Source organism: Antennarius striatus, chromosome 15, assembly GCF_040054535.1.
Source record: "Antennarius striatus isolate MH-2024 chromosome 15, ASM4005453v1, whole genome shotgun sequence".
Taxonomy (NCBI): Eukaryota; Metazoa; Chordata; class Actinopteri; order Lophiiformes; family Antennariidae; genus Antennarius; species Antennarius striatus.
The window spans coordinates 4,472,501-4,487,127 of NC_090790.1; the positions used below are offsets into that span (position 1 = coordinate 4,472,501).

General features: G+C 42.3%; 1 protein-coding gene across 4 annotated transcripts in view; it reads left to right on the plus strand.

The window, feature by feature from the left end:
• The window catches only part of tcf4 (transcription factor 4), a 215,516-nt gene that overhangs the window by 47,401 nt on the left and 153,488 nt on the right, over positions 1-14,627 (plus strand). For all 4 annotated transcript variants that reach the window (XM_068334441.1, XM_068334438.1, XM_068334440.1 and 1 more), the window contains 2 exons: positions 3,521-3,576; positions 4,461-4,536. In XM_068334441.1, coding sequence (XP_068190542.1) covers positions 3,521-3,576; positions 4,461-4,536 — 132 coding nt within the window. The remainder of the gene's footprint in view (positions 1-3,520; positions 3,577-4,460; positions 4,537-14,627) is intronic.

Here is a 14,627-nt window from a genome sequence, read left to right on the forward strand (position 1 = left end):
TCAATCGGAAGCCTTATCAGGTGCAGGACACATGGACGCCTCCTTCTCTCCTCCTTCTCACCTCCTCCTCCACATCTTTCAACTCTTGCACACCAACTTGTATTTTTCCCTCTCCCTAATCCTCTCCTCCCTCTCTTCCAATCCCCCCCTCTCTTATTTTTCAATGCTTAAGGATGCTTTCTTTAATTGCTCTCCTCTACATCCTTCTCCTCCCCATCTTCACCTGCACTTCCACTCCATCTGGACCAAACTCTGCTTCCCCCCCCCCATCCCTTTCTCCTCTCTTTTTTCAACACTTTCTGAAGAGAGTTTACCTTCAGGACTGAGACAGTTTTTAAATTTCTGTACAGTATCTGCCACTGTGACACATCCGAATTATTGATGGAGAATGATAGAATCAAGCAAGCATACAGCTGATGAAGTTGAAGGGTTTCACACTTTGTTCTCACATTACCAAACTTTGATTTTTATAACGATACCTAATGGAGACTGGGTTCAGGTCATGGTGGAAGCAGGATTAACAGGGTGATCCATATGTCTCAAGACTCTCCCCAGCTCTGTGTGTGGGATTCCAAAGTCTTCCCAGTCTCCTGGATGTTGATCATTCCCAGGGGACCAATGAGATCCACGAGGAGCTATCCTAATCGGGTGCTTAGACCTCAACAACCGGATCGTTTTGACACGAAAAAGAAGCGTCTTGACTGAGCTCCCTCCACATGTCTGAGCTGCTCATCCTGTGTCTAAGGCTGAACCAGAGCCACCTCACAGAGTGAGGTCATCTTGGCTGTTTGTATCCATGACTTCATTGTATCTGTAGGCAGTCAGAACCCAGGGCAATAGGTGATGCTTGGAACATTGATTGACCAATGAAGTGATTCCATTTTCCCATCCTTTGTGAACAAGACCTGAGAGACTTAAACTTATACGCTTGAGGTCACAAATCAGACCCCAACCCGAGGAGAGCAGTCCAGAGGATCAGGGTACTAACGGACAAAGTCTACTTTAAAATACTCCAGTGTGCCAAAGATTGAAGATGGGCAAAGACAACAGTAATAGATAGATAGATAGATAGTTTAATAATCCCGGAGGAAATTGCACTGCAATGTCTATCTTCTAAAAGAAAAGTTTGAAGTCTTGCTGTCTGCAATCTGGAGTTCTGAAAATACACTTTATCAACTGTGTGATAAAGTCCCTTCACTTCATGATGTAGTGATTCCTAAATCAGGGGCTGATCTCTTGTTTTTTCCTTAAATCCATACAATCAAGTCTGCAGTCTTTAAATCCAGCTTTTGTTTCTTAGATTCATGTTAAGCTAAATAATTACACACACACACACACACACACACACACACACACACACACACACACACACACACACACACACACACACACACACACACACACACACACACACAATCTACAATAAGCTGACATTCCAAATGACACGACAATGACTGTAAGCTGCTCACTGCGCACACATTGACACAAAGAAGAGCTATTGAGGAGAGATTTGTTCATTACAATGCATGAAGCAGCTCTGAGTGTGTGTGTGTGTGTGTGTGTGTGTGTGTGTGTGTGGTGTGTGTGTGTGTGTGTGTGTGTGTGTGTGTGTGTGTGCGTGCGTGCGTGCGTGCGTGTGTGTGTTTATGTACAGTGGGAACTGTGGAACTGTGTCTGTATATATATGTCAACATGGATAAAGTGATGTACATGTCATTATATAATCCCCCCATCTCCCCCACCCCCCACGTCCAGTCAATGCCAGGTATTTTAAAAGAAGTCCTTCCTTTTAATCAATAAACCAGGCGGTTTGTGTCAACAGACACAATCACTTTGATTCAACCATGCCGTCCCACTGCCACGGGACGGGTGTAGTTAGCTTTTCACAGCTAAACCACACAGTTTCAGTGAAAACTAGAACCAACATCCCGCGACACCCCTGAATCCAAAATTTTATGCTGACCAAATGCATACGTCAAAGATCGTAGCTAGTGCTTTGACCTACTTACATAGATCAAAGCACTAGCTTTGATCTCTTGTCTTACTCACACTGGCCTTTTCCCTCGTCTTTCTATCTTATCCGGTTCCTGAGTGTACAAAAGTTGAAACTTGACTTGACATAGTTTTCTCAATGTCAATGTCATCATCTCATTTTTATCCCCTTTGCTGCCCGAGTAATGTGCTTTTTGTTTCATTTTTCTATCTGCAACGGTTGCGAAGATATTTGGTGTACTAACGGACAAAGGGGCGGCAGTGGCTCAGTGGTAAAGCGGGCGGTAGAGCGGGTCGTCCTATGATTTAAGATCGGCGGTTCGATTCCCGCTCCCGCCCCCCCAAAAATACCCGGAGGTGAGCTAACAGTGGGAGGTGTCAGCTCATCTCCAGAGCACTGCCGAGACACCCTTGAGCAAGGTGCCGTCCCCTTTACAAATTGCTCATTTGAGGCGCACCAAGAAGGAGCTGCCTGCCACTCTACCTCCCCTGCATGCCTACAGGCCCCTTTGTTTGTGTGTGTGATACAGGGGCCTGTACTCACAAATATATATGTATGCATGCGTTTGTAATCAGTAGCTAGAGTGTGCGTTCTTAATTTCCCTTCGGGGATCAAACCAGTATATAAAATTAAAATAAAAAAATAAAAAAATTAAACAAACGGACTAACGGACGGACAAACACACAAACACTGACAATTATAATGCATTTTTACAAGCAGGATGCAAAAATGGTTTCTGGTTGAAGACCGATTTGGTTTCTTTACATTATCTTTCTCCACATCTTTACCCAGGTACCTCTCCTCTATAGCCTGAAATAGCTTTTGTACTTTGCGGTGCATTTGGTGACCCCCTGACTTGTCCTCTAGCGCCACCAGGAGTTGGAAATCTTTGCTGTGTTTTGGATAAGTTTCCACAAAGTTCAGTGCATTTTCATTTCCCCCTCAGGTTGACTCCTAATATCTGGATCCACCATCTCTGTGTAGAGCGCTATCGGGTCACCTGTGACCTCTGGCAGATATAACATGATGGATCCAGTGTGATGACTGAGGATTAGCGGTCTACAGGAGGCTTAAAGGACCATTACATTTCAGAGGGACACATTAAAGGCTCTGCAGTCATAATCAATAATGCTTAATGACATGAAGCAAGCAGAGAGAATGACTTGTAGTTGATTGTGCAATGGTATGACATGCAGTATTAAGTGTTGAAAACGATGTGACGAGACCGATGATCCGCCACGTGATGACTTGAGTGATTAAAATGAGAACTGAGGATGTGACTGGAGCGAACCCAGAGTAAATGTTGACAGAAAAATAAAAACAGTTCCTTAATGTCCTGACTTCCTTACATATTTCATTTCATATTTGTGGAGTACAGTATTTCATCTTTAATGTTTTAGATCGATTTGACTGAATTGTTTACCCACACTGTACTTTTTCATTCTAGATGATCAAATAATGTTTGAGGCTTTTTATTTATACAATTCAATTTTACTCTAAACATCAATGTCTCTCTTTTTCATACAGATATGGAGGAGAGGACAAGTGCAGGGTCATGGGCCAGTGGAAGTCGATCTTCTAAGGTAACTACTACTTCTGCTATTACTACTACTACTATTACTACTGCTACCACTATTAATACAATACTAGTCTTACTATTATGTGTTACTCACATATTCGTTTCAGAAATCTTAAATCAAAATTTCAATTATATTCTCAGGCTTCCTGTTTAAAATTTTAGATTTATTATGTTTTTTTGTGTTATTTTTGATATTTATGAATATTCTTCAGATTTTGGGCTTGCGTTTTTGACAAAAGAAACAAAGTGGAGATGTCATAAATAAATCAATAACGTATATACTCATTAAATGCAGTCCCCTTAAACTGTGGATAACATTGATATTTTGTCAAATATTATATAGACGGAATATGATTGTTTTGTCATGGCAGTGTAATCCATTTTCATAATGTAGATCCATCTTGGAACTTATTTCTAGGTCAGGGGACAGCATGAACTTTACAATAATGTAATACAATCTGACAATCACTTAGGGTGTGAGTTTGTTGTGCTGTGTAACAGTGACATAATTGTGATGTGTTCAGGTGTCTACCCAACCCAGGGGCTTTAACTAGTCCATAGCCAGAGAAAGTTGATTAAAGTCTATGTGTGAGAAACAATCACAGAAGACGACCTCTAAACTGAGGGGGGGATGAAACATATCAGCTTTTACACTTGCTGTTTTGTAATATTTCAATCTTCTGACCATGTGATCAACGCACTGGAATCTGGTCGGTCTAGTTAGAACGCATCTAGGTGGTCACAGAGAATGCAATCTGTGTCAATCTATCTCAGTTGGAACGGTGTCTGCTGCTAATAGTTAATAAGAGTTAAGAAGGGTTAATAAGACTTAATAACAACTAAACATAACAAGGAAATATAATCACACAGATCTTTCTGTCTCTACAGAGTTATGCAGATGGGGCTCAGTACATGGCATCACATGACAGCCTCTCACCTCCATATGCCAACTCCAGGCTAGCAGGTAACGCTAGTGTGTGTGTGTGTGTGTGTGTGTGTGTGTGTGTGTGTGTGTGTGTGTGTGTGTGTGTGTGTGTGCGTGTGTGTGCGCGCGTGTGTACATGCGTGCGTGTGTACACGTGTGCGTGCGTGTGTGGGTTAGAGTTGGATCGACTATACTGTTATGTTTGATTTGATCTTTGATGATCTTCATATTGTATTGCAAGCATTTTCTATATCTCAAGGTGTGTTTGTGTGTGTGTGTGTGTGTGCGTGTGTGTGTGTGTGTGTGTGTGTGTGTGTGTGTGTGTGTGTGTGGCACACTGAAGGAGATAGGTCATCTAGCATGTAATTCTCTCTCTCTCTCTCTCTCTCTCTCTCTCTCTCTCTCTCTCTCTCTCTCTCTCTCTCTCTCGGCCCACTGGAAAACGCTCTGGAGTGTGTGCTCATTTACCCATGATGCTCTCTGCCTCTGGCTCTCTCCACTGTGGCGCCAGTTGTGAGCAAATGGCCACTGACACAGATAATCTGTCTCTTTCTCTCTCTCACTCACGCACACACACACATATGCATACATACACACACACATACACACACACAAACAGATATGTAATCACTCACACACGCATGCAGATGTACTTATACACAAACACACAGAGCTTAATTACCTTTGACTGGATGCATCAAATATGGAGGATGTTGGCGCTGTGCTATCTGCTACCTGCTCTCTTTATGTCTCTGTTTCTATCATTTGTTAGCGCAGTGTGGGCTCGCTGCTTCTTTCATGAAATATTACCTCAAGCCTCCATTTCAAATTAAACATGAGTGTGTGTATAGTTGTGATTTTAATTTTGAACATCTGAGTACATCTGGGGTGTACTCAGCCCAGATGTACTCCTCTCACCCATTTCCAGCCAGAACCCTTAGAGTTTTGATTAACGGCTGAAAATGAAATGATGACAGTCATCTCATGTTCAAGAAGGTGAATGAATGAATTCTTCTACATCAAACTGGAAGAAAATCCTTCTTCTCCCTTTCTTTCCTGACAAAAACCATCCACACATCCATTTTGTTGTAGATGAGATGATTACAATTGTCTGGTCTATCCACCTCGCGGGTCACGGGTCTGCTGGAGCCTATCCCGGCCGGATACGAGTGAAAGGCAGGGTACACCCCAGATAAGATTACAGCTTATCACGGGGTCACACGACAGATGGACAACCATTCACCAATGGACAATTTGCTCACCTAAGTTGCATCTTTTTGGAGGGGGGGGAGGAAGCTGGAAAACCCGGACAGAATCCACCAAGACATGGGAAGAACATACAAACTCTGCACAGAAAGGAATCGAACATGCAACCTTCTTGCTGAAACAACAGCACTACCCGCTGCACCACCATGCTGCCGTCTTACCAAAACCATCAACAGTTTAATATTATTGAATTGGGGTGTGCTGTGGAACCGCTGAAGCAAAATCAAAAATTATAATCAGAAAACATAACATTAAACTTTTTTAAACCAATAACAGGTGAACTAATTCAGTTCATTGTGACGGAGATATGAAAATAGAATCAAAGAGAAAGAAACAAATGTGAAACTTTTTTTTTTTTTTTTTTTTTTGCCGGGATGATCCATTGTGTGTGCGATCTGTTGTGACATCGTCGTGATTATGGGATGAAGCTGCAGACGCAGAGCGAGAAGAGACGCCGTAGATTTGGAAATGGAAATATTGTATTCTTCATCTGGCACAGGGGGGCTGCAATTTACTTTGATAATGATAACACTAAGAGACAGAGACAGCCAGAGATATGGAACACACACACATACACACACACACACATACAAGAGCACTTCAGATATCCTCCTTTTCACTTTGCATTGGTGACTCTTCTTCAGACAGTCTTCGTGTGGCTTCCTGTGTGTCCTGGTGGATAATGTAGTCTTTCAGTATCGATACTAAAACCTATGAGCTTTTGTTAACGTCTCTGATGATCCATTACCAGTTTTCAAGAGAACAAGCTGACCCTGTCTTCTGATGCTGGAAAAAGAGACGGGTTTGATGGATAGTGCATTATTCCAAGCTGATTTAACAATGACAGTTTGGACTGGGTATTAGCCCAAAGCTGACTGATTGATATCTTCCAGCGTCACTTCCATCCCCGGGATGAAAAACTTGCATCTGCCAGAACCAGAGCTCACTAACTGTATTTTTATTTGTAAGCTATTATTTCTCTTAAAGTCAGTAATTCCAGCTGAGAGGAAGCTGGGTTTCACTGACACTGATTGATTGATAAGTGTCCAATCGGTGCTGATTGATCTGTCAACCTCTCGTCAGGAGAAAATACTCCTGAGGTTTGAACTGTTCACAGGGTTCGTCCAGCGCTGAAGGCTTCATGGTGATACAAAGAAACGTGGAAACGTGTCAGACCTGCTAGGAATTTTTTTTCTTTTTCAGTAAAAATCATCATCAATCTTATTGATATCTGTGAGAGACTCAGGTTTGAGGCTCAGGACTCTCACCTGAAATGAACTTAAAGAAAGAAACACTGTAGTTTCATAAATCCAGCCTGAACATGTTGGGAGAAAGAGAGAGTGAGCGTGTGTGTGTGTCTTTGTGTGTGTGTGTGAGTGTGTGTGTGTGTGTGTGTGTGTGCGCGCAGAGACTCCCTCTAACCTTGTCTGTCTTTCTTAACCCCCCACCATCAGATTAGAGTGATGTTATGCTCTAGATAATCAGCGAAGGGATTAGTGTCATCTCAGTGACCTCACTAGATTAATCTACCCACACAGACACACACACACACCCCCGCGCGCACACACACACACACACCAGCGCGCGCGCGCACACACACACACACACACACACACACACACACACACACACACACACACACACACACACACACACACACACACACACACACACACACACACACACACACACAGAAACCACAGTGATCCAGCAATCAGGCTGTATGTTCAATTAGGTTTTTATATGAGTGTGTGTATAGTTGTGTGTAGGTATGAGTGTGTGGGTTTGCGGCTTTGGTCTGTGCTCCTGTACTAGTTGGCAGGTTAGTGTGTCAGTATCTGAGGGTCTGTGGTGCCTCCATATAGAAGTGTGTGTTGTTAATGTGGTCTAATAAAGGTGTGGTGTTGTAGTCATTCCTGTCTGAACAGGAGCATGTGATTCTGATCTACATATTAGGTTGCACTTATTTTCTATATGTCAAGGTGTGTGTGTGTGTGTGTGTGTGTGTGTGTGTGTGTGTGTGTGTGTGTGTGTGTGTGTGTGTGTGTGTGTGTGTGTGTTGTGTAAATGCTGAAGTATTACATAGAAAGTGTGTATGTTTTTCATCTGTGTATCTGTAGTTATTCTGAGTGCAGTGTGTGCGTGCGTGTGCGTGTGCGTGTGTGTGTGTGAGTGTCTGTGTGTGTGTTTGCTTTGCAGAGCAGGTGCACCACCCCTTGTAACTGTCACCTACATAGTAAATGAGGGGCTCACTGGTTTCAGCCTGTAAGCACATTCTGCTCTGTTATAAATAAACGATCTGATGTGGCTTCAGTCTCATTATGATGCACAGCAGCTCCATTCTAACACATTCTTCTGCTCTCATTCTGGAAAAGAATCTTCATTTGTCCGGAAAAAAAAAAAAAAAAAAGAGACAACAGTGAGTGTTTCCCCAAAGAAACTCTGAAGTGTATCTTCACAGTTTGGATCAGTTTCTACCGAAGCAGAAGATCAATAACTCTTTCCATCCAGAAAATGGTTAGTTTTGCATCAAGCATGATGGGAAACAAGACGAACTTTAGCCTAGTCCCAAAAAAGGTGAAAAAAAACCTGTTATTTAACTAAGGTTTTATGAAACCATATTAAAGGGGGTAGTAATAATTGTGAAAACATTGATGCTCAACTTTTAGCACAAGATGCTTGGTTGCAAAAAGTTAAAAAGATTCATTATCAGGTAAATCAAAGTAACAGACACAAAACAAAATGCTATTCCAGTGGGATAAATAAATTAAAGTCACTGAGGTAATTATGAAACAAGCCTTATATCTTCCCACCAGAATAAAAAAGGTTTAATATAAATTACTTTGAGACCTGCCTCAGCAACTCACAATGAACATAACCCCATTGGGTCTGACATCATTTTCTCCTCAAATCTTGTTTAACTCCTCTTTTTTACTTATTTGCGTGCACAATATGAAAAGTTGAATTATGTTGTTATAATTGTTCAAATCTCCGTTAATCATGTGAAACTACTGTTTTTGTTTATGAAAAGGTTTTTTATCAAAGGCTTAGGTCCTTCTTACACTCTGTTTTGATGAAGACAAGTTTTTCCTTTGAGTTGAAAATAAATTCTTCATTCACACTGATCGTCGTTCACGTGGCATCAGTCAGTCAATTAAAACATGCTGCAAGTAAGTGTGTCAGGGCAGTAGTTGGTACCACAGATACCACAGAATAATACCACACACTGGTAGCACAGGCCGTCAATCACACTCACTTCACTTCGCTTTTAGACTACTTTGACGGTCATTGGTAACAAATCTACTACCCAGTCGGAGCTGAGATGTGTGAGTCTGGATTGGAGTTGTGGACCAAGTCATCCTCAGACTGCTGGCTTCCTGTGACCCTGAAGCCATCTGATGTAGCTTTTGTAGCCTCTCAGCTAACAGTCAATGAAATCCTCAGTTTTATTTGATCCTAAAGACTAAAGACGACTGGGACAGAGTTTCTGATACTGTGTGACGTCTCTGTCCTCATCGGTTGTCGCTTAGCTAATTCCAGAACCACAATACCTCATTTTCTCAGTCCGACGTCCGTTCAGGAAGGCAGCTTTTTCCCCGAGCTGCAGCGCTCTAATATCACACTGTACAGTACATAAAGAGTTGCTCCAGACCTGGTGATCTTGGCTCCCTCCTCCTTGTGTTGTTTTTGTTGAAATCTAGTGAGTCAGCCGTCTGTCTCACCTCTGTGTGACCTTATTAATGAGTGTTGAGCCACGAGACTGGACCCCCTCTGAGGAGGTCACATCTGGACACTTTCTACAGAAAAGCATCCCTCTCTCTCTCTCTTTACATCTTTTTTATTTTCGTGTCTCATTCCGAGTTGTTTTTTTCCCTTTCAATCAGGTTTCTTTTTCTCTCCCTATCATTCTTATATTGAAAATTCTGCTTTCTCTCCCTTTTCTCATTCTCTATCTGTTATTTACTTCCTTTCCTCTAATCCTGCGTCACCCTATTTTCATGTCACCCCGTCTCTCCTCCATGGAAACCAGGTCTTTCTGTCTCCCTCTCTACTCCAGGAGCCCCTCACCCCAGCTGGGTGCAGTTCCAAGGTCGTCCCCTTGTCTCTCCCCGCTGGGTCTGGGTCTTTGTGCTTTGAATGTTTAAGCGTAAATGAAAGGAGAGGAGAGGAAAAGGAAGAGTTGAGGTGAAGTAAATAGAGAAGAACAATAATGAACTAAAAAAAATAACCCCCCAAAAATTGTAATCAACTTCTCAAAATTTAACCAGAACCCAAAGGAACATCGTAGCATCTTTCTTTGTCTAACAAACACCAGAAGAGCAAAGATTGATTGATTGGTTCAAACTAAAATAGTAACTTCAGAAATAATAAATAGTTTTCCAAACTGTTTGTGATTGACTTGCTGTTTCTTCACTGCACCAGATATAGGTTTAATAAACAGATTGATCTTATTTAATCAGTCTAATATTTTTGGTTTTCTCTGGCAGAAACAGGCTTTAGATTCACAGCCACCTGCAGCACATGACCCACGTTTCAATAGGTCACATAGTGTCACCTGAGTTTTCTCTGGGAGTCTTGAAGCCCTGAGAATTTACCCAATTTAAGCTTTAAATGTAACAGTATAATCGTACTGTCGTGGTTAGCAATGTTGCCTCACAGCAAAAAAAAATCTCTACACAGATATAATCTGTGTAGAGATTATATCTTCTGTTGTGTGTTGTGGTCCTCCATGGGATTCTCCAGTTTCCCCCTCCATCAAAATGCATGTATGTTTCGTAAGTTAGATTGGCACCCTGAAGTTGCAGGACTCATCCTGCACTCGTGTAAATTTTTTCTCATAGTTCTGATTGTATAATGACCATAATAATTTTTTTTCTCCTTTTTCTTCTTCTTCTAAATATATCATTATCATCAGCATATCAGCATACAAATATCGAGTACAAATCTGTGTTGTGTAAATGCAATGTCATCAACAATAAAATAAATAATGGAAGGAATGTAGAGCCAACAAGAGATGTTAAACATCCACTAAATATGTTGATACATTTAATATATTTTATACTTTTTATATCTCCATCGACTCCTGATTTTTATTTTTTTTTTGGACTGCATTGATTGACAGTGGTCGGTCGTGCTTCGTCATCGTCCTCTGAAAAGATTTCATGTATTAATTAGTACTGCAATAACTCCAATGCTTTCACAAAGACACACATCATGAGCTCTTAGTATGTTCTTGTTTTGAAGGGTCTGTGTATCACATGAAATGTGTCTGTGTAATTAGATCTGACACGTTAATAATAGGTGTCGTTGAGGTGATAGGCTGTCATCTAGAAATGTAGAAGCTAAATTACAACAGCTGATCAGAGGACTTCACCTTCTGCCTGTCTGTATCTATCTATCTATCTGTCTGTCTGTCTGTCTGTCTGTCTGTCTGTCTGTCTGTCTGTCTGTCTGTCTGTCTGTCTGTCTGTCTGTCTGTCTGTCTGTCTGTCTGTCTGTCTGTCTGTCTGTCTGTCTGTCTGTCTGTCTGTCTGTCTGTCTGTCTGTCTGTCTGTCTATCATGTCCGTCTGTCTGTCTAACTCATCATGTGCCTATACATCCATCTGTCTGTCTTCTCTATCTTCTGTCACCCCCACAGATGAGTCCTCTGGAGACCACGCTCAGGTTATACGTGTTATACTGAGTGGGTGTGTATTTGTGCGTGTTTGTGTGTGTGTGTGTGTGTGTGTGTGTGTATGTGTGCATTTTCCAGTCTCCTTGTATGTGTCTTTTATCTTTCTATCTCTGTGCTGCAATGTGTGTTTGTGTACAACTTCTGTGTGTTTGTGTTTGTGTGTGTGTGTGTGTGTGTGTGTGTGTGTGTGTGTGTGTGTGTGTGTGTGTGTGTGTGTGTGTGTGTGTGTGTGTGTGTGTGTGTGTGTGTGTGTGTGTGTGTGTGTGTGACAGACTGTGAAATGGTGCGTAGTAGCACCTGGGCCCTTCAGTGTTGATTGATCGGCTTGGTCATGTGGAAGAGTCCCATCTGGCCAGCCACGCTACGTTGTGTGTGTGTGTGTGTGTGTGTGTGTGTGTGTGTGTGTGTGTGTGTGTGTGTGTGTGTGTGTGTGTGTGTGTGTGTGTGTGTGTGTGTGTGTGTGTGTGTGTGTGTGTGTGTGTGTGTGTGTGTGTGTGCGTGTGTTTATTTGTGTGTCAGAAAAGCAAGTCCTTGTTTGTGTGTGTGAGGTGAGAGAGAGATCGAGATATGCAGCAAGAAACGGTGAGACAGGAAGAGAGAGGGAGCTCTCGCCAGTGTTAACTGTGGCTCCCAGAGGCCAAAGATGAACTGTATTTTATCAACACAGGGAAAGGGAGGTAGAAGGAGGGAGAGAGAGAGGGAGAGATTCACTTTGCAAACATTTAAGGATCCTTGTTGTCATAAGCAGTGTGTTGATTTAAGGTTGTTTATTCATGTATTGGTGCTCTGGACTACAACATGTGCTATTAATTTAGATAATAGGGTCATCCGACTGTGGCAGCAGTTGGCCCAAAGCCTGTTCCTGTTCCAGCCTGGTCAAGTCCTAATGAACAAAGTCAGGCCAGTTTCTTTGTTTTGGTGTGAACCAATTTGACGTGCCAGCATGGAGACGTGACAATTTCATCTTTTAGAAAGCATCAGTGATAAACTTGACTGATTCTCTTGTGGTTTCATGTGTCCAAAATCAAGGGTTTCCCTTCCAACATGAAGTCAGAACATCAAGTATGGATTGTAAACTTCTGAGAATAGGATAATTATTGCGAAGTTACATAGTGATTGCTATTAAAGAAGCTACTCCTATCAGCATGTTGACAGACAGGTTATTTGTTATTGTACATGTAGAGATGAATTCAGGAAATCAGACACATTTTAAAGTCGCAGTATTTAAATGTTTTATGTGAGCTGTAGGTTAAATCACTATAATGTTAGAGTGGTCATTACTGGGGATCAACCCAACAATAATCAACACCTGCTCTGGAGTTATGCTGAGTTTCATGGGTTCTCATAAGAGTGTTCAACTAATTACCCCCAATAAGGAAGTTGTGTTTTTGCTGGCTTTTATTGTTTGTTAATAGGATTGTTCAAAAATTGTTTGCATGGTAATTGTTTCTAGGGAGATAGGGTATGAAAACAGGAGATGACTCTTATATTTTGAGGGTGATCTGGATCATTGCAGTCCCATAATCCAGTGTTCATTCTGTGCTGCACGTACAAGATGCGAAGGATGCTGAGATCGGATGCTCAATCAGTCAGCCAGGCAGTCAGTAAACTCACTAAACGCTAGTTTGGCAGATCAGTTTGTGAAGAATGTGGAATATCTATCAACATCTATCTTCTTCTTCTCCTTTCCGCTTTTCCATTCAGGTGTCGCCACAGTGAATTAGTGTCCTCCATCTAACCCTGTCTTCTGCATCCTCTTCTCTCACACCAACTACCTCCATGTCCTCTTTCACTACATCCATAAACCTCCTCTTTGGTCTTCCTCTAGGCCACCTGCCTGGCAGTTCAAAACTCAGCATCCTTCTACCAATATATTCACTATCTCTCCTCTGGACATGTCCAAACCATCTCAGTCTGGCCTCTCTGACTTTATCTCCAAAACCTCTAACATGTGCTGTCCCTCTGATGTACTCATTCCTGATCCTATCCTTCCTGGTCACTCCCAGAGAGAACCTCAGCATCTTCATCTCTGCTACCTCCAGCTCTGTCTCCTGTCTTTTCCTCAGTGACACTGTCTCTAGACCAAACAACATCGCTTGTCTCACCACAGTTTTGTACGCCTTTCCTTTCACTTTGTCTGAAACTCTTCTATCACACATCACACCTGACACTTTTCTCAACCCATTCCGTCCTTCCTGCACATGCTTCTTCATTTCTTTTCCGCACTCTCCATTGCTCTGGACTGTTGACAGTAAATAGTTTAAATCCTCCACCCTTCTTGATCTCACTGTAACATCACTCTTCCCCTGGGTACCTCTCATTCACACACATGTACTCTCTCTCTTCCAGGACAAACCTCCAACTCTCTAGCTTCTCCTCCACCTGTTCCCTGCTCTCAATACAGATCATAATGTCCTCTGTAAACATCATAGTCCATGGAGATTCCTGTCTAACCTCGTCTGTCAGCCTGTCCATCACCATAGCGAACAAGAAGGGGCTCAGAGCTGATCCCTGATGCAGTCCCACCTCCACCTTGAACTCCTCTGTCACACCTACAGCACACCTCACCACTGTCTTACAGTCCTCATACATGTCCTGCACCCCTCTAACATACATGCCACTCCAGACTTCTTCACCCAACACCACAGTTCCTCTGTGGGCACCCTGTCATCAGCTTTCTCCAGATTTACAAAAACACAATGCAGCTCCCTCTGACTTTCTCTGTACTTCTCTATCATCATCCTCAAAGTAAATACTGCATCTGTAGTAGTCTTTTTTTGGCATGAAACCATACTGCTGCTCACAAATGTTCACTTCTGCCCTTAGTCTAACTTCAACTACTCTGTTTTGCTAACCTGTATAGATCAGTCTCCCCCTCCTTACTGTTCAACCTAGCATACAAGTCATCATAAGCCCCTTGTTTGGCCTTTGCTATCTCTATTTCCACTTTACGCTGGATCTCTCTGTACTCCTGTCTACTCTCCTCAGTCCTCTCAGTGTCCCACTTCTTCTTAGCTAACCTCTTTCTCTGTATACACTCTTGTACCTCCTCATTCTACCACCAAGTCTTCTTATTTACTTTCCTTCCAGATGACACACCAAGTACTCTCCTACCTGTCTCCCTGATCACATTAGCTGTAGTTGTCCAGTCATCTGGAAGCACCTCCTGACCACCCAGAGCCTGTCTTA